Source organism: Oryza brachyantha, chromosome 1 (assembly GCF_000231095.2).
Source record: "Oryza brachyantha chromosome 1, ObraRS2, whole genome shotgun sequence".
Taxonomy (NCBI): domain Eukaryota; kingdom Viridiplantae; phylum Streptophyta; class Magnoliopsida; order Poales; family Poaceae; genus Oryza; species Oryza brachyantha.
In genome coordinates, this window is record NC_023163.2 from 9,618,882 (window position 1) to 9,641,306 (window position 22,425).

The following is a 22,425-nucleotide window of genomic DNA, read 5'->3' on the forward strand; positions in this document are numbered from 1 at the left end:
CTGAGCTAATGGTAAATCAACAGGAAGAAGGTTAAAGTGTTAAACTGACATACAGGACGCCAACTTAATTTGAGTCGCAAGGTGTCTTAAATCGAATGGTATTGATAGTTAGGAGATCCACTATCCGATTATAAAGTTGAGGGCGTATTTTAGATATAGACAATAATAAGTGTAGGGTTAACTATGATACTAATTCTTATCATGAATCCCCGAGTGACGTCGCTTTCAATCGGTAGTACAGTCCAAACACACACATGTCCGATTTTTTTTAATTTTTTAAACTTTTTTAATAAATAATTTTATAACTAAACCTTGGAGAAAAATTACAAAATGGTAAAACGTGTGGGCCGGTTCCGTTTGTCACTAAAGTTTGAAGTAACTAGGAAAAGCTTAAAGCTAGTATTTCATAGTTTTCACGTTTCTTTTTTGTTGTTCTTTTATCTCAGCTACGATTTGGCTTCTTCGGTTCTTCCTATCTTATATCTCAAAAAACAATAATGCCCATATCTTCTTCCTTTACTGTCTTTTTCCTCTATCCATTATTTCATATACCCACCTCTAATCCCTACACCTAATGGCCATTAACAAGTCTAATTAACCATTAGTGAAAAATGATCCAACGACATGGATGCAAGCTGCCTGACTACCTCAACGCTTAGGCCCAAACTAACAAATATGTAACTTACTGAGTAGAAAATACCAATTTTATCCCTATAGATTTTTTTTTTGCAAGTATAGCTACGATTAGCATGTATTTTATTTTGATCATATGAGCATTTTGGTGGGAAAATAATAGTATTATTTAATGCATCTGAAAGTAAATTAACCTAGTTGAATAACTCTAGTTTGTTTCAGTTATACTATGAGTTTAGAGATCCCCAGGAGATGATCCATCCAGTGCTCCATCCAAAATTTAGCGTACGCAGGTGAAAAAGTAAGCTCCAGTGGAAACGCAATGCCGTCTGCCAAAAATAGCCCGTCCGCCAAATGAAGAGAGAGAAAACCCAAGAATGGTGTGTCTCTCTCCTCACGCCATTTCGAGCCAGCGCCTCCTTCGAACTCCGACGCGGTCTCTCCTCTGGCGCGACCTCCCCTCCGTCACCGTCGTCGCCGGCCGGAGTCCGCCCATCGTCGGAAACCACCTTGCCCGCGGCCGCCCCTACCGGTGTTTCCCTTCCCGACCGTCGCCGCTCGCCGCCGCCTGCCTCCCCGGGCCGTCGCCCGCCCTCAGCCACTTGCCTCCTCCCCCGGCCGTCGCCCGCCCACCGCCGCTTTGCCTCCTCACCCGGCCGTTGCCCACCCACCGCTACTTGCCTCCTCTGGCTATCGTCTGCCCGCCTACCGCCGCTGCCTGCCTCCTCCCCCGGCTGTTGCTCGCTCGTCGTCGCCCACCCGCCATCACTGCCTGCCTCCTCTCACTACCTCTGTTTTTATTTAGAGCAGAGAAAGGAGAGCAATCTTTGTTGTACTTGTGTTAATTTTTTTGTTGCTACAATTTTTCTCCACTTTATGCTCAGTATATTGATGTTAATTATACTCATTTCTAATTATTGTTGTGATAAATAACAACAATAAAATTTATTTGTTCAAAATATATCTCTTAATAATACAAATGTAAGGTTAGTGGGAAGATATTATTAAAATATATGAGGGTGTGATATGGATGATGTAATATATATAGATGGTTTGTTGGAGTGGAAAGAAATATAGATGGGAATCTTTTTAGATGACCATCCATATGGATGTTTGGATGATCAAATATGGAGGATCTCCTGAGGATGTTCTTACACTAGCCCAATCTTAATTTATATATTGGATACATCACTGATTCTTACCTTTAATTTTGATCATCATGGCTCACACCCATACCAGCTCCATTGTTGCTCCCACACGTTGAACTCTACTCATGTGTGCTCCTCACCCTCCTATAACATGATGATGCTCACTTGTGGAGGTGGCTCATGGAGGAGGATGAGACAGATCTATGGTGGGACCTTGAGGCAGAGGCACTCATGGAGGATGATGAGGTAGATCTAGAACGGACCTGACCCGTGGAGGATAACATGCAGGGGTGCTTGTTTTGCTTTTTCATAGCAAAAGATAATTTGTGAGTAAAAAGTTTATATATATGTATTCTTACCGATTTAAAGTTAAGACTAGAAAATAAATTTTGGTAAAAAAATCCTAAAATAAACTCTCAATATAAGATTGAAAATTCAAATTTTGATATATAAGCATAAGCAAACGGAAACGAAAAGATGAGGTGATAGTCTTAATGGAGAATCAACCGGAAGAAGGTTAATATCTGACGTATGGGACCATTCCTGCTAACCAGATCATCACCATCTAAGCGGCCACAAATGGATAAAACCAATCTAATTCGAGTCGTAGGGTGTTTTAAATCGAACGGTTTTGATAATTAGGAGATCCAATATCCGATTTTAAAGTTGAGGGACGTATGTTAGATATGGACAATAATAAGTGTAGGGTTAACTATGGTACTAATCCTTACCATGAATCCCCGAGTGACGTCGCTTTCAATTGGGGGCAGTAGAAGTTAGAACAATGCCAACACACACATGTCCTCCTGCTTTTGCTTCCAAAATATTGGGCCTGAACTTGTTGTCCACATTTGTCTGTTTCACTCCTCACGGGCTCCGGGCTGGGAAGGCCTCCTTCCACCGAAAAACTACTGCATTAAAATACGTGCATACACACACACCCACACCTTCATTCATTGATAGTATAGAAGAGTCACCTTCATTGTCACAGTACTTTTCTACCGGTAAGAGCAAGAGCAGGAGTGTAGCCAAATTTAAATTTAACTATGTATTTGTAGAAGTATATTAAGACCTTGTTTAGTTTGTAAAATTTTTTTGCAAAAACATCACATCAAATATTTAGACACATTTAAAGTATTAAACGTAGTCTAATTATAAAATAAATTTCAGATTCCGCCTAGAAACCGCGAGACGAATCTTTTGAGTCTAGTTAACCCGTCATTAGCACATATTGGTTACTGTACCACTTATGCCTAATCACGTGCTAATTAGGATCAAAAGATTCGTCCCACGATTTTCTCCATATCTGTATAATTAGTTTTAGTATTCAGGTATATATAATGCTTCTTTTATATGTCCAAATATTCAATGTGATGTTTTCGGGAAAAGTTTTTGGGAATTAAACATGGCTTAAGTACTGCTCTCTCACGTGGCTTTACTGGTGTATGAGCTCATGAAAACGTGGGCTTTACATTCCAGCTATCTAAAGTTAGGGGTATATTTGTAAACAAAAATATTAGTAAATAAACTTTTTATATGCGTATTCTTAGCAACATAAAGTCGATGCTGAAAAATAAACTTTAATAAAAAACTCAAAATTAATTATAAATTTAAGATTAAAAATTCAAATTTTGGTTTATAATCATAAACAATACGTTAGAAAACAGTATCCTATAGGATCTCTTTTCCATTGATACGACTACTTTCCCTGCCTGGTAGACTCTTTTCTCTGTAAAACCTTCAACTTTCCGACAAGTACTACCACTACTGCTGCGTCTTTTTAACAGATGCCGTCACGCAGAAATTGGGAAAAGTTGGAAAAGAATGGGGTGAAAATGATAATTGGTATATTTAAAAAAATAATTTATGAATAAAATTTTATATGCATGTTTTTAGCGAGCTAAAATGCATGACTAAAAAATAAACTATTATAAAAATGCTAAATTAATTTTAAATTTAAGATTAAAAAATTAAAATTTTATAAGCATATGAAGAAGGATAAGGTTAAAATAATACAACATTGTTAGATTGGCCGTACCCTCTCACGTGCATGCGTACGTATGCCAAAATTGCCAAAGCTTGGGTTCACGTGCAATTGAAGCTCTCTTGTATCGGAAACAAAATCGCTACGGCCAACAAGCTAAATCCCCGAGACGTGCGTTACAAGACTCTAATATTTGCATATTGGCCGTTTTTTACTTTTGTTTTATTTACAAACAAACCTCACATAAAAACTTACTCCAAAAATAAACTCTTTTCTAGCAATGCATTTGACGTCGAGAAAAAATATCTTGGGCCTAATGACCTGCCATCGAAGGGCATAAAGAAACCAAACGACACATATATATAAATAAGAAATAATTTATGAATAAAATTTTTATATACATGTTCTGATAAGGCTAAAAGTAAATATGATAAAAACCCGCTATTTTTACTCAAAATTTAAGATTTAAGTTTTAAATTTTAGCTCATGACTACGAGCATAATCAATCAGATGTGAGTAGATCGCTTTTGGCTCCTACTCGTTCTCTCGTTTTCCGTGGGTACGTTTTTCGAACGGCTAAACACGATATTTTTCGTGAAATTTTTCTATAAAAATTTTGTTTAAAAAATCATATTAATATATTTTATATTTTTAAATGAATGTATCCGTGTTGCACTTGCTTGAAAAAAATATTTTAGAGCGACAAAGCACTTTTTAAGACGGTATAACAGTGATTTTGTCTTGCTAAACATGGGTTGTAAAGTGAAAGAAGAAGAAGAAAAAAAAAGAGAAAGACAAATGATTCGCCGTTAGCCAGCTGCCACCGGCCCAGCTAACAATGCCCTAAGGTGGCTGCCACCCCTATCATCTCACCATCACTCCATGATCCATCAGTCTCAGCTACATCGATCCATGATCCATCCATCAGCAAAAAATCAAAACACACACACACACCATCAAACCTGATTAGAGAGCCGTTAAACGCCAGTATTAGTCGTAATCAGTTCGTTACCGACATCTTCGGCGGCTAAAAGGCAACAAGAAATCCACGTTGCGCGCCCACAAAAACATCCATCCCCGTGGTGGCCGGCCTCACAGAATCCCACGGATTCCCAGTACACACACCACACCACACCACACCACCATTTATTACTAGAGAGAGTGAACTCGTCAGTGGCAGTGCAGTGCAGCACGGTGGCACATGGCCGCGGACAGAGGCCGTCGTCCACGGTGTCCAGCAATGTCGGCAGCAGCAGCGCCGCGGAGCAGCAGCAGGAGGAGGAGCGAGTTCTTGCTGCTGCTCGCGGCGGCGGCGGTGGCGGCAGAGACGGTGGTGTCGGCGGCGGCGGCGGCGGGGTTTGGCTGCCGGGCGGGGACACGGCCGGTGGTGTTCAACTTCGGGGACTCCAACTCGGACACGGGCGGGATGGCGGCGGCCATGGGGTGGCGCATCAGGCCGCCCGAGGGCCGCGCCTTCTTCCACCACCCCACCGGCCGCTTCTGCGACGGCCGCCTCACCATCGACTTCCTCTGTGAGTTCTTGCTGTTGCTATCCCCTCCCAAGCCACTAGCTGCCTACCACCATTCATCCAGATTTTCCTTTTTCCTCTTCGATACCCTTTTCTTTACTTCAGTTTAGCTGTGTTTGTTACGATTTTGTTCTCGAGAGAAACAAACTTCGCTACATTTCAGTGAAAAACTGAAAATGCACAATGCTCTTAGTGGAAAAAGATAGCATTTTCTTTTTTTTTCTTCAGTTAAAACGCGCGCGTGTACACACTGACTGACAGGTCTCCTGAAATCCAAATTGGATCTTGGGGCTGACTCTCATCTCACTTCGAACCGTTCTTGCCGACATGTCTCTCGCACAAATTGTTTTTGCAGAATTTTGCACGAAACAGTCAAGCATGAACTCTTTCTTCAAGATAAAACCTTAAATTCATACCATTGTCTGCCTGCCATTTCCGAAAAGGTAGCTCTGTTAAGCTGCAGGATTCTCAATTACTCTATGGGTAATTCAGACTTGGTACTGAAGCCTGAATTTAACTGCATATCCTGGACAGCTTATCTAAGAAGCAGCAACAATATCAGCTAGTAACACATATCATGTGGGCTGCTCCAAGATTAGTTGGTCGGTTGGGTCCCTGTCTTTCATGTGTTCATTCAAATCTCCTGTCCTTCTGAACGCAAGGACATCCATGGTCACAGGCTCACAGCACAGCTGTTCTTTCTTTGACATGGGAGCATCTCTTTTCTGAACCTCCTTGCCTTACACTTCCAATAAATGGCGTGCTTTTGCTTGCGCGTGAGCATCCAATCTATGTAAATAAAGCCAAAAAAGAGAGGTGTTGATACTAAATGCCCTATGCTTTTGATCTGGGCATTCAGTACTTGTGCTTTTCCTCGAGTTGGGGGGAGGCTTTGGCATCAGCTGGTGGCATTCAGACTCTTAACGCAAAAGAGCCGAAAGGCCGTTGCGAAAAAAGAGTGCATTCTCCTTTCTATGTTTGTCAATACACATTTCCTTTTGGCTGGGTGCCTGATGGTTGCAGTTGAGATGGGCTGTAATTATCTGACAAAAATCCTGAATTGCCCTTTTGATATCTGCAAATAAGCAATCCTATTTCAAGCTTCATTCTTTTGCAGCAAGTCTACTGGATGAGCAAAGTAAACCGCAGGTCGGTACATGTATAGGAAGATACAAGCCACTAATCTTAAATATTTATGATATTGAAGTAGCAAGGCATTTCTGGTTTCTGCAGAGATGTGGCTTATTCACGGTTGCCGTGGAAGTAGGCAATTCACTACTCAAAGAATCTTTTTGTTGCTAAAATCTTCTCCCAAGTTTGCACATCATCCATGAATTACTGAATCCTGTTCTACATGTGCCACTGCAGAAAACAACTTTGTAGCTACTACCAGTAATTGGGTCCAGAATATGAGTTTGAGACAACTAAAAGAGGATTACACAAGCCGCTAGCTGATCTGAATTTCTCACAAGTTACTAAGGCATGTATAGCCAATGGAATTTTCGACGAAAGACATTCAGCTAGAAACTTAGAATGATTTGACGTTCATACTCCAGTCAATCAAGCTTTTCTTATTTATGATTCACTGGCATTTATACTTCTCTCTAGTTCAATTGTTTGCAACTTTGAATTTTCACACACATATTGTTTATTCATGTCAAGTTTGCTGGATATAGTCGTTGGCCTTTTACTAATTTTGGGTCCATGGGTGACCAAAATTCATCCAGGTGAAAGGTTGAACATAAGTTATTTGAGTCCGTACCTGAAGGCATTGGGTTCTGACTACAGTAATGGTGCAAATTTTGCCATTGCCGGTTCAACGACATTACCACGGGATGCTCTTTTTGCATTGCACATACAGGTGCAGCAATTCTTATACTTCAGAGATAGATCCTTAGAGCTCATCAGTCAAGGTTTGTTTGTGGTTTACCTTCCCCTCAGATCTAATGGAACAAATTGCAGAAATGTTACTGTACTTGAATCTCAAATATTATGTGCACTGCCTTGGTAACTGTACCATTTTGTGTAATGTGCAATTCTTTTTTAATATTCAGGTCTCCCTGGTCCAGTCGATGCTGAAGGGTTCCAAAATGCTCTATATATGATAGATATAGGGCAGAACGATATTAATGCTCTTCTTTCCTACTTGTCTTATGATCAAGTAGTTGCAAGGTTCCCCCCGATACTAGCTGAGATCAAGGATGCTATCCAGGTTTTCCATTTTTTCCCCTTTTGTTGTGAACTGAGTTTATGTACTATGCCAGATCACCATTTTTTAAACTTCCGTTAAAAATGCAGACTTTGTATAGCAACGGGAGCCGGAACTTCTGGATTCATGGAACAGGGGCCCTTGGCTGCCTGCCTCAGAAGCTCTCCATTCCTCGGAAGAACGACAGCGATCTCGATTCAAATGGTTGCCTCAAGACCTACAACAGAGCTGCGGTCGCGTTCAACGCGGCGCTAGGCAGCCTCTGCGATCAGCTGAGCGCGCAGATGAGAGACGCGGCCATCGTCTACACCGATCTGTTCCCTCTCAAGTATGACCTTGTGGCGAACCACACCAAATACGGTAAGCAAGCGAAGCACACTCGAGCCACTGATACAGATAATGTGCCATTTCTGATTGAACCATTTGGGGGGTGGACTCTGGTCAGTTTCTTACCCACTGCTACTGTTCAGGTTTCGACAAGCCGCTGATGGCATGCTGTGGATATGGTGGATCACCTTACAACTACAATATCAGCGTGAGCTGCCAGTCCAAGAATGCGAGTGTCTGTGACGATGGCTCAAAGTTCGTTAGCTGGGACGGTGTGCACCTCACTGAGGCTGCCAATGCCATTGTGGCTCAAGGCATACTCAGCTCTGACTACTCCAGACCCAAGATCAAGTTTGATCAGTTCTGCAGACTCTGATGATAGATACTGTACTTTTAATACATTTCCAGTTCAGGGGGAAAAAATATAGGAGAATGAGAGAGGTGGCATTTCATTTCAGGGTCCAAAATGGACCTTCATGTGTGACAATAATTGCTTTGTTCAATTGCAAGGGGATATGATTAAATTGATGCAATACAATTTTGTTCCCCTTTCTATTAACGTGGCAATGTAACATCTGAAATTAGTTGCTTTTGCCTGTGTTGTTATTCCGTCCAGTAATAAATATTAAATATTGTCGTATATGATAAGATTTAGTTAATTTTTTGAAACTTTGATCATTAATTTTATATTTAGATAAATGTATAAAGCTTAATAAGTTTATCATGCTATGATAATACATTTCAGGAAAAAATCAATGCATATCATTATGTTTTGTTTTGAAATTAATTATTTCAAAAAGAAAAAAAGTTGTGGTTCAGGTTTTAAATTTTTTTACGAATTTTATTGTAATCGTCAAGTATTGATGACTACATAGAGAGTGCTAAACACGAAGCAAAGGAAAAAACATTTATTAATCTTGATAATCCTTAATCCTTATTCCACGTGTTATAATTGGCGGGAGTGAGGGGGAAGAAGACGCCGGCGCCGGCGCCGGCGATGGAGGTGGGTCGGCAGGCTAGGCGGTGGGGTAGAAGGGAGAGACGGCGAGGCCGCAGGTGCCGTGCGGCGACGCGACGTCCTTCTCGAGGAGGATGTAGCCCTGCTGGCCCCAGGTCTTGCCCCACGAGTTCTTGGCCACCCAGTACTTCTTCCCCGTCGCGCCGTCCTGGCAGTAGCCCACCAGCGTCACGGCGTGGTTGGGCTTGGGCTCCCCGCCGGTGCCGCACCCGCACGGCCCCGGGAACACGCCGGAGCTGTAGAACTGGAATGCCGGCCCGCTCGCGTCGACGTACACCGTCACCGGCTGCCTCGCCACGGCCGTCGCCAGCTGCCGCTCGTCGTCGGGCGGCACGGCGCGGTACCCGTCGACGTGCGCCGCGTGGTTGAACAGCATGTCGTCCACGCGGCAATTGCCCTTGAACCCCTCGTACCGGTACTCGCTCTCCGCCGTGATGCCCCGGCCCCTGCCGGCGACGAGCTCGAACGCCCGGTCCGTGTGCCCGCCGCCGCACCCGTCGCTGCTGCCCTCGCAGTCTATCAGCTCCTGCTCCGACAGCGGCGTCAGCTGCCCCGTGCTGATCTTCATCACCCCCTCGAGCGCCGCCACCGCCGCGAACGCCCAGCTAGACCCTGCACAGTGCACACCATGAGCCAACGACGGTGAGCAAACGAGCGGCGAGCCGGCGCGGCGAGCGAGCGTGGTTCTACTTACCGCAGGCGCCCTGGTCCTTGACGCCGGTGACCGCGCCCCTGAACCTCCAGTCGATGCAGCAGGGCGTCCAGATGGGATCCACGGGGCGGGGCGCCTCCTTGGGGTGCGGCGGCTTGGCGCCGGTGTAGGTGGCCACGAACTCGTCGTTGGTGAGGTCGGCGAACTGGTTGACGCGGACGGCGGTGTCGTAGCTCGCCTGCGGCCTGTATCTCCGGATGAAGTGGACGTTGTCGCGGAAGACGGCGAAGCGGTGCTCCTTCTCGCCGTGGCACGTGTACGCCTTGCCGAACTTGGCCATCCACTCCTCGAACATCTGCATCGTCACGCCGTCGTCGCCGCTGTAGTAGGCCTCCGCAGCCGCCATTGCCTGCATCGCCATGAACGTGCACACGAGGAGTACTACTGCACTACTAGCCATGGTAACCAAGTAATTAAGTGTCACCAGCTTATGATCACTTCGATCTAAACACTAATTATTTCTCTTGGTCAAATTAGCTAGATCTTTTAGCTCGTCTTACACTGGATTTATGCTAGTAGTGTAGCTAGCTATCGAGATTATGATGAAATGTTCTGAAAGAACCAGGCTTTATATAAGCTTAGCTACTAATAACACAGGGGTTTGTCATCTTGGCAATGGCTAGCTATAGCTGCAACACAATGTCACAATGCGTAGGTTGAATCGATCAAGTGTGTGTATGTACACTGGATGCTTAATTTAATTGTAATGACAGTTGATAGCTGTTTTGTCGTCGAGGGTCTCAATTGTTTGCAGAAGTGCATCGATCAGTAGTTGTTAAAGAAAGCAATGTGTTCATGGGCGAGAAGTTTGTTTCAGTCTGACTTGACTGTTTAGACCCAACTGTTATGTTCAGTATCCTAATGATTATATATCCTAGTGCAATTACTGTTCATAAAATATGTTCTTAGTTTGACATATTTCCAACGACCTGGCTTTTCATTTGACATGTTCCGTACCGTACGTACGTAGGCACTGAACCATTCATGCTCATGCAAGGTCAAGGCAATTTGGTGCATGCATACAAAAGAAATTCAGAGATGACTTTCTAAATGTTCGGAGTACTATAATGTAATGTAATGCAACTACACTCTTGCTTGCATAGCCAGAGCTGCAATACTATTTAGGCCGCGTTCGGTTGGAGGAGGTACATGATAAGTTATCTGTCGCGAAAAATATAGTAATAGATTAGTACATGATTAATTAATTATTAATTATTTAAAAATATAAAATAGATTAATATGATTTTTTTAAACAACTTTCCTATAAAATTTTTTTTCAAAAAATACACCGTTTAGTAGTTCGGGAAACGTGCGTGCGGAAAAAGAGAGTGCTTAGATATCTAACATGGGGATGCTGAACGGGGCCTTAGTTAGATTCGATGATGAATTGATAATGCCTTCTCATGCTGATCAATTCGACATGTTTTCCTAACTGATTTTGTCATCAACCCAACAGCAAATCATACGGAAGAGAGATCATGAAAATTAAGGGAAACATTATAGTAGAAGAGATAATTAATGGCTGGTAGAACTCGAAGCTAGCAGTACATCTCAGGATTATTATTAGGGATTTTTTACAATACCTAAAAAGTATATTGACATACCAAAAATTTTACTGTAAAATTTTAGTACTTAAGGTATGTTAGGTATTAGAATTTTACACTAATAAAAATGTGAAAGCTCAAGATATTGTTTTAAAGATGGTAAAAAAAGCTCTTATTATTACGTACTACTAAGCTAAGCGTGTACTTGGGCCGGCGTTCGAGGGTAAGTAGGTGACTAATTCTCGAAAATGCTCGCTTGATCTCCAAGGTTTGAAAGGTTCATCACTCTCGCCTACGACGTCAGTGCAAATGACTTTGAACAAAAACAAGGGACATCAATCGATCGAGGTGAGGTGTTATCAGGTCAGCAAATATATGAGTTCTCAAATTCCACTTGTCACTGATGAGTATTGGTAGTACCCAACATTTCAATACACTGATCTGCTACCAGAAAAAGAGATGCTTAATTAATTATATGTAGTTAGAGCATGACCAACCGTCACCTAGAAATTAATCCATCTCTAAGATTAGGGTTATCTGACCAGATTTGTAACTTTGGGATAGGGTGATGTTTCAATGGATAACTCAAAATTGACTCCCAATAATAACCAAGTGGCCCAAAGGATACAAACAAAAATTAACATGCATTTGTTCTCTCTTACATGCGACACGCTCCTCATGGTATATTGCGAGGGTAACCTCTTCCGATTTACGGAGAACAAGTTCTCCGAGATTGGTGATTGTAATTTTTGGATGTAGAAAATTGTTGAGCCCATTTTTCACCTAAAGACTCAAAATTTTAGAATTATGATACATATTGGACTTTTATTGGTGACGTTCTTTCTTACTCGATCAACAAAACAATAGCAAATTGCCAAATTAGAGTGTGCTTTTTAGAGAAACCCTTTATTCGCAATATATATGGAACCGAAGTTCTAAGAGTGCACTTGCACAGACAGTTAAACTACGTCTCGCGGTACGTGCATTGACCCACATTTTTATATTATGGATAGTGTCTTTTAGTTTGACAGAAGATTATGCTAATTAATTACTCCAAGACCAGTTCGGACGGACGCGTTCCCAACATGAGATAAACGTGACCTAAGAGAGTGGTTAATTAAGGAGCTGATAGCTTCGCGACAAAACCGATCTCGATCTTAATTACAACCACCGTCCCGAAATAAGTTTTTGACTCTTCGTCTTATTTAAATTTTTTTTACGATTACGTTTATTGTTACTAGATGATAAAATATAAATAGTACTTTATTCGTGACTAATTTTTTTAAATTTTTGTACAAATTTTTTAAATAAGACGAACGATCAAACTTTGGATACAGAAATCGAAAAATAAGATTATTATAGGACTGATACGTTGTCCTCAACCTCAGTCAACTAGTGTCTTTCGAATTAAATCACAATTATATTCACATGTATTAGTTCTTGTATTTCACGAACCAATTAAGATGTACTGCGACCTAGCTAGTCTATTCACATCATATTTTGACTAGATATGTATCCATCCTTCAATTATTGATGATTTGTTAACTGTTACATGACTAATTAAAATCATGAGCTATCTAAATTATGCCATGTTGGGATACATGATGTGATGATTGTTGAATCATTCAGTATGATTTTAGATCGAAGGGAGTACTAGCTACATTGTTGAATTTGCCAATCATACTGTACAATTAAGGAAGGATATGATGCTTTATTGGCAAAGGGCATAGAAATAACTACGGAGGTATGTGCAATGAAAATTAAAAATAAGGCTGGAAACTTATGCTAACCTAAGTCTTGTCAATATTAAACTGTACAGAAAATATTATTTCATATGTAATTTTACTGTTCTTAAGAGAAAATACCTCTATGTTTAAAATTTACATTCAAAATTTTGATATATCTAGACACGAAATATCTAGAAATACCAAATTTTACGCTATAAATTGAGGTACCGGTAAAATTGCTCAGTCATCCCATATGAATGTAAGAGGCTCACCTTTTCCTCTAAAGGACACTATTGGAGGTAATTTCAGCTAATTCATACCGAACTCTCGAGATCCTCCTTTTCTGATGGGTCTTAGCAAGTTAATTAGCATAGTAAAAAAACACATTTAATTAATTTGGTGCACTTTCTACTCATCATCAACTGCCAAGTCAGAAGGCAATATAGTAGCAATTAGCATTAATCCATGGCCAAGATCTCTATATAAACCTACCTTGATGTGCAGCAAATGTCTCATCATACAACAAGAACAAGACACAATTAAGCTACACACACTAAGTACACAAAAAGAGAAATTAACATAATCTAATCAGAGAGCATGGCTTCTTCCTCCAAGCCTTTCCTTGGGCTTCTCCTGTCCATCACTTGCCTCATGCAGCTCCTAATGGCGGCGGCGGCGGACCCGCCGCCTGAGCGGCCGTGCGAGAAGAAGTCCGACAGGGAGATGAGGTACATGTTCTCGCAGTGGATGGCCAAGTACGCGAAGCAGTACTCGTGCCCGGAGGAGGAGGAGAAGCGGTACCAGGTGTGGAAGGACAACACCGACTTCATCGGCGGCTTTGCCAGCCAGACGGAGATCTCCTCCGGCGTCGGCGCCTTCGCGCCGCAGACCATCACCGACTCCTTCGTCGGCATGAACAGGTTCGGGGACCTCAACTCCGACGAGTTCGTGCAGCAGTTCACCGGGTTCAACTCCACCGGGTTCCGGGCGCCGCTGCCCACCCCGATCCCGCCGCAGCACTCGTGGCTGCCGTGCTGCGTCGACTGGCGCTCCACCGGCGCCGTCACCGGCGTCAAGTTCCAGGGCTCCTGCGGTAAGCTACATCGACGACGACATGCTCTCGTCTCGGGTCCCGGCCAATTTGATTTAGCTGATGATTTGAGTTTTGATGATGCATGGCAGCGTCGTGCTGGGCGTTCGCGGCGGCGGCGGCCATCGAAGGCCTGCATAGGATCAAGACCGGCGAGCTGGTGTCGCTGTCGGAGCAGGTGATGGTGGACTGCGACACCGGGAGCAACGGGTGCGGCGGCGGACGCTCCGACACGGCGCTCGGCCTCCTGGCCTCCCGCGGCGGCGTCACGTCGGAGGAGAGGTACCCGTACACGGGCGTCCGGGGCGGCTGCGACGTGGGCAAGCTGCTGTCCGGCCACTCAGCGTCCGTGTCGGGCTTCGCCGCCGTGCCGCCCAACGACGAGCGGCAGCTGGCGCTGGCGGTGGCGCGGCAGCCGGTGACGGTGTACATCGACGCCAGCGCCCCGAAGTTCCAGTTCTACAAGGGCGGCGTGTACCGGGGCCCCTGCGCCGCCGGGAGGGTGAACCACGCCGTCACCATCGTCGGCTACTGCGAGAACATCGGCGGCGACAAGTACTGGATCGCCAAGAACTCGTGGAGCAGCGACTGGGGCGACCAGGGCTACGTCTACCTCGCCAAGGACGTGTGGTGGCCGCAGGGCACGTGCGGCCTCGCTACCTCGCCCTTCTACCCGACGGCCTGATGCCGCCGGCCGCCGGCTGTGACGTCGCCGGCGGCTGGCGTTCGTGCGCATATGCATGCGTAAGCACAGTAGTACTATGATATCTGTCCATTGATGGAGACAAGGACGGCCCAGATTGATGCATCGATCCATTTCTAGTTTCTCGTCGATGTGAGAATGCAATCGTACAAGACAAATAAATCAATAATATAATATTTCTTCCTCTTTAGTTGGATTTGTAGAAAAAAGTGATTTTCAGATTTCGTACTTGCACTACTAGAAAACTTATTTTCGGGCATCGCAGGGATTTGATTTTTACAGACGGACGTGTCATTTCTAGCTAAAACACTGTCCACAAAAATTGTACCGGTCTAGAGGGGTGGCCCGCCTGAGAAGATGAATCTTTGCAGGCGGGCCATATAAGCGTGGCCTGCAAAGATCAATTTTCGCAGGCGGCAGGCGTCGTGCGCCTGATAAAATCCATTTTCACAGACACCTATTTTATGGGTCGCCTGTAAATATGTCTCTATTTATGTTGGTGTTACTATTTTTTATCATATTGCAAATTGACAAAAAAATTTGCTCAATATTTTGCATATTCGTTGGTACTATTTTTTATGCGCAATTACCATTTGTAGGGTAGAATGTATAGTTTTTTATATGTTGTTAAAGGTTTTTTAAAAAGAGGTTTCAAAATTTAGTACCAAAATTTTATGTGAACTACTGTTGGATGGAAATTTTTAAAAAATTAAAAATAATAATATTAAGATTTCTATATTTGTATGTAAAATTAATATTTTTATTACAACTACGGGATACATTTACAAATCACAAAAATAAACTAAAAAAAATTTACTCAACATTTTGCATATTCATTTTTTCTATTTTTTACGTGCAATTGGTACAATGGATAGTTTTTTATATGTTGGTAAAGGTTTTTTTAAAAGAGGTTTCAAAATTTAGTACCAAATTTTTATGTGAACCTACCATTGGATCGAAATTTTTGAAAAAAAATTAAAATTAATAATATTAAGGTTTCTATATTTGTACGTAAAATTAATATTTTTATTATAACTACGGTATACATTTACAAATTAAAAAAAATAAAATAAAACAATTTTACCCAACATTATGCATATTAGTTTTTACTATTTTTTATGTGCAATTATGGTATAATGTACAATTTTTTTATTTGTTAAAAGTTTTTTAAAAGGAGGTTTCAAAATTTAGTACCAAATTTTTATGTGAACCTACCATTGTATGGAAATTTTTTTAAAAAAAATTAAAAGTAATAATATTAAGGTTTCTATATTTGTATGTAAAATTAATTTTTTATTACAAAATTACAAAAATAAACTAAAAAAATCAAAATAAATACATCCACATCTGTAACAATTTTCGCATGCGGACGGACCGTTTGCGAAGATAGTTGTGCTGTGTAGGGGTACATTTTCATAGGCGACTCGTCCGCCTGTGAAGATAGTGAAAATTGTTTTCGCAGGCGGACCGTTCGCCTGCGAAAACCTTTTCCCTATATAATCGCCCGCCTGCTGCCCCAAAATTTTCAAGTCCAAGGCGCGAACCCTACCCTTTTGGCGCCGTGAGGCTGCCAAATTTATTCGCCACCGCAAGCCATCCTCCTCCGCCGCCCGCTTACGCCAGCGCCCTCCCATCTCCGCCGCAATGCTTCGACGTCCGGCCGCCGCCGCCGGCCCATCCACCGCGCCATCGGCCTCTACCGACGCCGTCGCACCCCATCCGCCGGCCTCCACTGCCGCGGTCGGAAACCCCATCTGCTGGCCATCGCACCGTGCCTCCACTGCCGCGGTCGAAAACGCCACGCTGGCTGGACCTGGACCGGCGGGAGCCACCGCCACCGGCGATGACACCATGGCCATGCGCGTCGCTTTCCGACGGAGCAAGGCAATGTGGTGGACTCGGCGCACCGCGTCGTCGGTTTGGTTGGTCTCCCAATTATTATCTTGTAGGACCATGGCTCGCTTGAGAACCGGATGCCTCTCACCGTCACATCATCGTCGTCTTCACCTCCAGCCGGTTCTTTTTGTGCGTGTGTGATCCCGACTATGGTCACGCATGGCCATTGCCGACTAGCAGTAGTTTTGTCCTTGTCGAATTTATAGCATGTTCTTTTCACGTTTAAAATGAGGAACACAAAATCTGTAGTTTGGTTTCATGGCATTGAACTGTTTGAGAGAATTGTAAGCCCATGTCCACCCTTATTTCATTGATCTTTTGTGTTCTTTCCACGCTGCAAAAAAATCATGTCAGGTGCTATGGTTAGTTTTAAGTTTTGACACTTGAATCTGTTTTACATCTTGTGGTTAAAAAAATAGGCAATAAAAGGAAAACTCTCTGAGAAAGTAGGAAGGAGGCTTTTCAGCAGTTAATTGATGGTGTAAGCTACTGCCATGATAAGGGAGTCTACCACGGAGACCTCAAGGTATTGACCGATTTGTTTTTAGGGAAAAACTTGTAATTATCTATCTTACGGATTTTCGTCTTTCATGAAAATTAGCAACTTGGTCAATGTGGATTTGTGACTCCGTAACATGGTTCTTGTGAATCATTCCACTGTTACAGCCTGAAAACGTTCTTGTGGACAAAAAAGGCAACATCAAGATCTCTGATTTTGGTCTCAGTGCTTTACCTCAACATCTCGGGGTATGATTTCACAAATTCAGCTATATTAAAAATGTTTTCCTTAGATGGATCTTTCATTGAACTGTACATTCGGTACTTCTCAGAATGACGGATTACTGCATACTACTTGTGTTAGCCCCAACTATATTGCCCCTGAGGTAAGTGAAAGTTCTTTTCAGACCAACCGAATTATTCTCTTGTAAAACTTCTCATCCTTGTGCTAAATGCTTCCAGTTTCTGCAGAATAAAGGATATAATGGATCTTTGTTAGACATCTGGTCTCGTGGAGTAATCCTTCACGTAATGCTTGTAGGATATCTTCCATTTGATGACCAAAATATTGTTATTGTTTATCAGAAGGTAGTGGTTTATCTCAATCTGAAGTGATATGATCCTGAGATGGTATTGCCTAGCGAAGTGACGAATTCAAGAATCTTTAGGAGTGGAACAATCTTATGTCATAATGTAACTACATGGTGTATATGAAATAACAATGTACAAAAATATTGTAATATATATTTTGGCAATACTTTTGAATTATGCAATATAATAAATTTCTCAGTGCCAAATGTTTGATAATCTTCCAATATATGTACAAATAATCGACCTCCAAGAATTTCTATTAACGGGCAAATTATTATTAAATTTATGGATAAATTATTATTAAATTTCAAAAATTTCTACCTATCTTCGCATGCGGATTTCTTTTTTTTTTTGCACGTGGCAGTTTCCTATTTTTACAACCGGACCAAATTAGCCAACGCCCGCCTGCGAAAATTATCTTTGCAGGCGGGTGGTCGCCCCGTCTGCGAAGATCGGTGATTTTCACGGTACTTTGCCTACAGGCATATGGCCGCCCCACCTGTAAAGATCATTTTCGACTGCTTGCGATAATGCTTTTCTCTTCCTACTGTCTGAATATGCTTGCTTGTATAAATGCATATGCAGGGCATGCTGCCTAACTTCAGACACGATATGCAACAGTTCGATTTGCAAATTAACATACTACTACTAGGTATTAGCTTTCCCAAATAAAGCACTGGCAATGCCATGTATTCTCGAACCGGAGATTTCGAGAGGACGCATGGAAGTAACTTTTTAGTATATGGGTGGATGTCCACTTGTTGCTAGTATGTCATCTAATTAGTTACCAAAAATATAAAAAATTGATAAGATAGATTAATGTGAGTTATATCACTCCACTAATATACAAGTTAAAATTTAAATTATACATGTTGCAAAAAAATAAAAAAATAATTATGATATGTGTATATTTAGTTTCAGTTTAATTTGTTTTTTCTACAACTGATAGAAGTTGAATTTAAAGTTACATGTTTATGGGGTGATATAACTAATATTAATCTATCATGTTAATTTTTTCTTCGTATTTTAAATAACTATTTAGATGACATGCAAGCACATGAGTAAACATTCACCTGTATGCTACAAACTGTTCCCAAGGAGGCATGCCAACCACCAATCCAAAGATAGGCATGCTTCATGAGTAATCCGTACCCAGTTACAATAAATATAACTTAGTTTATTTATTTGAGCTATAATCCGCTATAGATTATCTACATACCGATACACATCCATTACTATGACCAATTCAACATTGAGCATCGCCAAGACAAGCTAAAATATTGAAAAAAAACAGATGAAGAAAGTGTTGAAGAGGAGAAGAGGAAAACGGAAGAGCTGCTCACGGCACCGTCTGAGATAACCAGCTTGCTACCTGACATTTGATGGCTCCTGAGATCTAACGGATACTGCATGATTCACATTCCTCTTCTTTGACATCAGGAGTTTATTCGACAAGTTTATGATAAAATGCAATCCTTCTAGCTATAGTCCAACATACATATTAACATATAGGGTAGTGATGGAGAGAATTGTACGAAACAAACCCCGTTCTAAAAAAAATTGAACATATATAAGTTTTTTTTGTTGCTTTGGTTGTGTTTGAGTTGATTAGAAAATGATCTTAAGGTGCTTGTAGGAAGGTGTTTTTGGTGTGAACATTTTCTTGCGTCGATATGCATCTTTTCTTTATTAGTGAAATGATTCATAGCTTATGTCTTTGTTCTTAAAAAGGAAAATCTAGTTTTTAAGTCATACGAAAATACTCCTTAACATTTTGTGTAGCTAGGTTCACATTGAGATTCGTGCAAAAACCAGTAAATCTTATCGTCTTCTCTCCTTTTCCCCTCCCACCTAATAATTGGTCGAAATAATTCATGGGTGCTTCGGAGTGCTCACCACCACCGTAACCACCCTTTATACCTGGGTAGGCTCTTTTCCTCCCTCCCTAATCTGGTGGTGGCACCATTTCCCATACCAGTATGTTCTCTATATTGGGTGACTCATACAATTAGATTTGCTACTGTCAATAACCGCCTCATAAGTCATAACCGGACAACCTCCCAACCTCTAACCACCGCTAGCCTCCATCCATGTGGTTTTGGCGATGTCCCCTCGCGCCTTATACCTGTTTGTCGTTGTAGTACATCACCGGTTCAACCACTACCCAAGGCCACCCTTCTTCCTCTTCCCCCTCCCTAGCCCCCCATCCCCTCTCCTACTTTGACCTTGACTCAACAACCTAAACCCTATGTTTTATATCGGAGTTGGACATTGTCACTGAGAGGTGGGCATCTCCTTTGCTACTGCCACCACCCGGGAGTCGCCATCAACATTGAGTTCCTCCCCTATATTCCAATACAATGTTAAAAAGTAAAATTTCAGTCACCTAAAATCAATCCATTCTCTTTATTTTTTTTCAGTCATCCAAAAATGGCATCTCTTGTGTTTATTTATTTTTATCTGTTTGTTTTCTCTTGTTTTCCTTCCTCATCCACAGGCAAGCCAGGAGGAGTACTGGCCATGTCTGGCAGGCCCCATGCGAGCATCGGTCCCTTTCTCTCCTGGGCCAGGGTTGGGCCGCCACGAGATGGCATCTTGTTAATTACCCTGTGCTAGCCCAAGATCTTCGTTGCCTCTTCGTCATTCATTGAGAGAAGGAAATTAGTAGATTTTCACCACTCGACGTGATCCACATTAATCAACACACCGAGGTACACAAATGAAACCAATTTTTTCATATGATTTCATAGAATTACTTTTTTTTATAAATATATCATTTGGCTTTTTCTTTTAAAATGTCAAACAATCACCCCCCATATTTTAAAATTACCTTGATTGATCACTACGTTGTGCTGTGGCCTTGGCTATATGTTATCTCACGGAGATTTGCTCCGGTCCAACAAAAAATACCTCGAGATACCGGTGCCTGGTACCTGGAGATACCAAATTATTTGTCACCATTGGATCTTGCTAAGTAGGATGTGCATTGTTATATCCAACGATCAGAAATTATTTGATACCGCGAGTTACCGGTAGCTCAAGGTACTTTTTGTTGGATTGAAGCAAATCTCTATCTCGTGTTATGGTTGGTACATCAACAACTATCCCTTCATTTTCTATAATTCTTTGTAGTTTTGGATAAGGGTATGCTTATTTTTTTAAAAAAAATTGACTATTGATATCTTCTTAAAATATTCTTTATGGTCAAACTACTCCCTATGTTGTTACGCCATTTTCCGTTGACCCGGCAAAAAAGAAAAAAGAAGGTAAGGAACTAAGGAAGGACAGAGAGGCCGTATGCCGTTGCCGTATGAGACGAAATGTCAATTAATCGTCTCATAATTAGTACTCGATTTTCTTATGAAGTTTTTGCACATGCACGGAAACTTCAGCACGAGACATATTTGTCTCACCAATCTGTAGTTTTCTCTTTTCTGCACTCCCATGCATAATCCATACAGCTTGCCTTGTCTTCCTAGCTAGCTAGGAGTATATGGGTATATATGTTCACGTAGACCAGTTTGTACTTCCTACACTCCATACTTTTCATGGACAATTGGGTGAGTGAAATAAACAAAGGAGTGCAAGTATAACCAAAGCCTATTGCTGTAAATGAATCTCCTGAAACAGAGGAGCACGATATCCACCTCTCAAAGTTGAGCACCAAACGATGCAATGGTGATCGTTTGGCATATAGGTTGGAAAAACCAAATGATATATTTACAAATAAAAAATAATTTATGGATATAACTTTTATATACGTGTTGTTAGCGACCTAAAAGCTAATGTTGAAAAATGAACTACGATAAAAAATCGTAAAATCTACTAAAATTTAAGGATGAAAATATAATTTTGGTTTATAAGTATGAACAGAGGTGAAAAGGTAGAGTTTTTGCCAATTAAGAATTACTGTTTGGGTCGGAGGCATATCCTCTGATTAACGCAACGAAATCTGAATAACTACCGTCTGCTACAGATTCTGCAACAGGAGTAGGTATCATTGCACATATTCAAGATTCTCGACGTTAGTACCACTCTGCTCTTTTTTGTTTTTGTTTATACCTATAAGCTAAAATTTAAATTTTTAATCTTAAATTTAAAGTTAATTTTGAGATTTTCTCATCATAGTTTATTTTTAGTCTTGACTTTTAGATTGCTATAAACACATAAATAAATATTTGTAAATTATTTTCTGATTACAATATATCATTTAGCTTTTTCCTTAAAAAACAATAGATGACCTATATGCGGTGGTTTTGCAAAAAAAAAAGTTACAAACAATACTCCTATATACATATTCTTAATAATATAAAAATAAATGCTAAAAATAAACTGTAATAAAACCCCACGACCGCTCTAAATTTAAAAAATCCATAGGTGAAAAGATCGATTAACCTGATAAATCACAGTTATCCTTCACCAAGTGATGATCTCTTTGCTAGCTGTCATAGTACAAAGCTAATCATACCATGCTGTACATATATACCCATCTGCCACGCATGTGTCGCAGACTTTGCAGGGGCACAGTAAAACGTGTCCGGCAAGATCGAGACGGAGTGTATTGTTGCAGCGATCGGTGTACAGATTACTGTAGCGAAAGACAAAAAAAATGCTGTGCTAGTTGCACTGTTTTACTGTCCAGATGTTGGTATAGTCGCCATCGATGTTTTTTACCGCTGCATGCGTTTGATCAAGGCGTTGAGAAGAGCCTCTGTGGATGGACAGAGAGAGGAAGAGGAGGCAAAGCTGCATATACGTACATGTGGACCATATATTCTTGTATCCTATCTATACGGTTTTATGCTTCATGTGACCA

At 41.6% G+C, this 22,425-nt stretch overlaps 4 protein-coding genes across 4 annotated transcripts; 3 read left to right on the forward strand and 1 right to left on the reverse strand.

Moving 5' to 3' along the window:
* Positions 1 to 4,874: 4,874 nt before the first annotated feature.
* LOC102708949 (GDSL esterase/lipase LIP-4-like) lies at positions 4,875 to 8,444 on the forward strand. The gene is made up of 5 exons (XM_006645781.3): positions 4,875 to 5,297; positions 7,022 to 7,207; positions 7,349 to 7,506; positions 7,593 to 7,863; positions 7,974 to 8,444. Exons 1-5 carry the CDS (start codon positions 4,967 to 4,969, stop codon positions 8,204 to 8,206), a joined length of 1,179 nt encoding a protein of 392 aa, XP_006645844.2. The 5' UTR covers positions 4,875 to 4,966; the 3' UTR covers positions 8,207 to 8,444.
* Positions 8,445 to 8,846: 402 nt separating this feature from the next.
* Positions 8,847 to 9,960, reverse strand: LOC102709231 (ervatamin-B-like). Its single transcript, XM_040520083.1, has 2 exons — positions 9,543 to 9,960; positions 8,847 to 9,460 (listed from the first exon to the last, which is right to left on the reverse strand). The coding sequence occupies exons 1-2, from the start codon at positions 9,958 to 9,960 to the stop codon at positions 8,847 to 8,849; spliced, it is 1,032 nt and encodes a 343-aa protein (XP_040376017.1).
* Positions 9,961 to 13,361: 3,401 nt separating this feature from the next.
* LOC121053296 (ervatamin-B-like) lies at positions 13,362 to 14,606 on the forward strand. The gene is made up of 2 exons (XM_040520048.1): positions 13,362 to 13,924; positions 14,014 to 14,606. The coding sequence occupies exons 1-2, from the start codon at positions 13,429 to 13,431 to the stop codon at positions 14,604 to 14,606; spliced, it is 1,089 nt and encodes a 362-aa protein (XP_040375982.1). The 5' UTR covers positions 13,362 to 13,428.
* Positions 14,607 to 16,812: 2,206 nt separating this feature from the next.
* LOC102709516 (CBL-interacting protein kinase 17-like) lies at positions 16,813 to 17,633 on the forward strand. Its single transcript, XM_040519958.1, has 5 exons — positions 16,813 to 16,874; positions 16,971 to 17,046; positions 17,187 to 17,267; positions 17,351 to 17,404; positions 17,481 to 17,633. Exons 1-5 carry the CDS (start codon positions 16,813 to 16,815, stop codon positions 17,631 to 17,633), a joined length of 426 nt encoding a protein of 141 aa, XP_040375892.1.
* Positions 17,634 to 22,425: the final 4,792 nt, after the last annotated feature.

Coding starts and splice junctions, on each gene's coding strand:
- LOC102709516 (XM_040519958.1), top strand. CDS start 16,813: ATGTCCACCCTTATTTCATTGATCTTTTGTGTTCTTTCCACGCTGCAA. Junction 16,875..16,970: donor CTGCAAAAAAATCATGTCAG/GTGCTATGGTTA, acceptor CTGAGAAAGTAG/GAAGGAGGCTTTTCAGCAGT. Junction 17,047..17,186: donor TCTACCACGGAGACCTCAAG/GTATTGACCGAT, acceptor CCACTGTTACAG/CCTGAAAACGTTCTTGTGGA.
- LOC121053296 (XM_040520048.1), top strand. CDS start 13,429: ATGGCTTCTTCCTCCAAGCCTTTCCTTGGGCTTCTCCTGTCCATCACT. Junction 13,925..14,013: donor CAAGTTCCAGGGCTCCTGCG/GTAAGCTACATC, acceptor GATGCATGGCAG/CGTCGTGCTGGGCGTTCGCG.
- LOC102708949 (XM_006645781.3), top strand. CDS start 4,967: ATGGCCGCGGACAGAGGCCGTCGTCCACGGTGTCCAGCAATGTCGGCA. Junction 7,208..7,348: donor CTTAGAGCTCATCAGTCAAG/GTTTGTTTGTGG, acceptor TTTAATATTCAG/GTCTCCCTGGTCCAGTCGAT. Junction 7,864..7,973: donor GGCGAACCACACCAAATACG/GTAAGCAAGCGA, acceptor GCTACTGTTCAG/GTTTCGACAAGCCGCTGATG.
- LOC102709231 (XM_040520083.1), bottom strand. CDS start 9,960: ATGGCTAGTAGTGCAGTAGTACTCCTCGTGTGCACGTTCATGGCGATG. Junction 9,461..9,542: donor CAAGGACCAGGGCGCCTGCG/GTAAGTAGAACC, acceptor TGCACTGTGCAG/GGTCTAGCTGGGCGTTCGCG.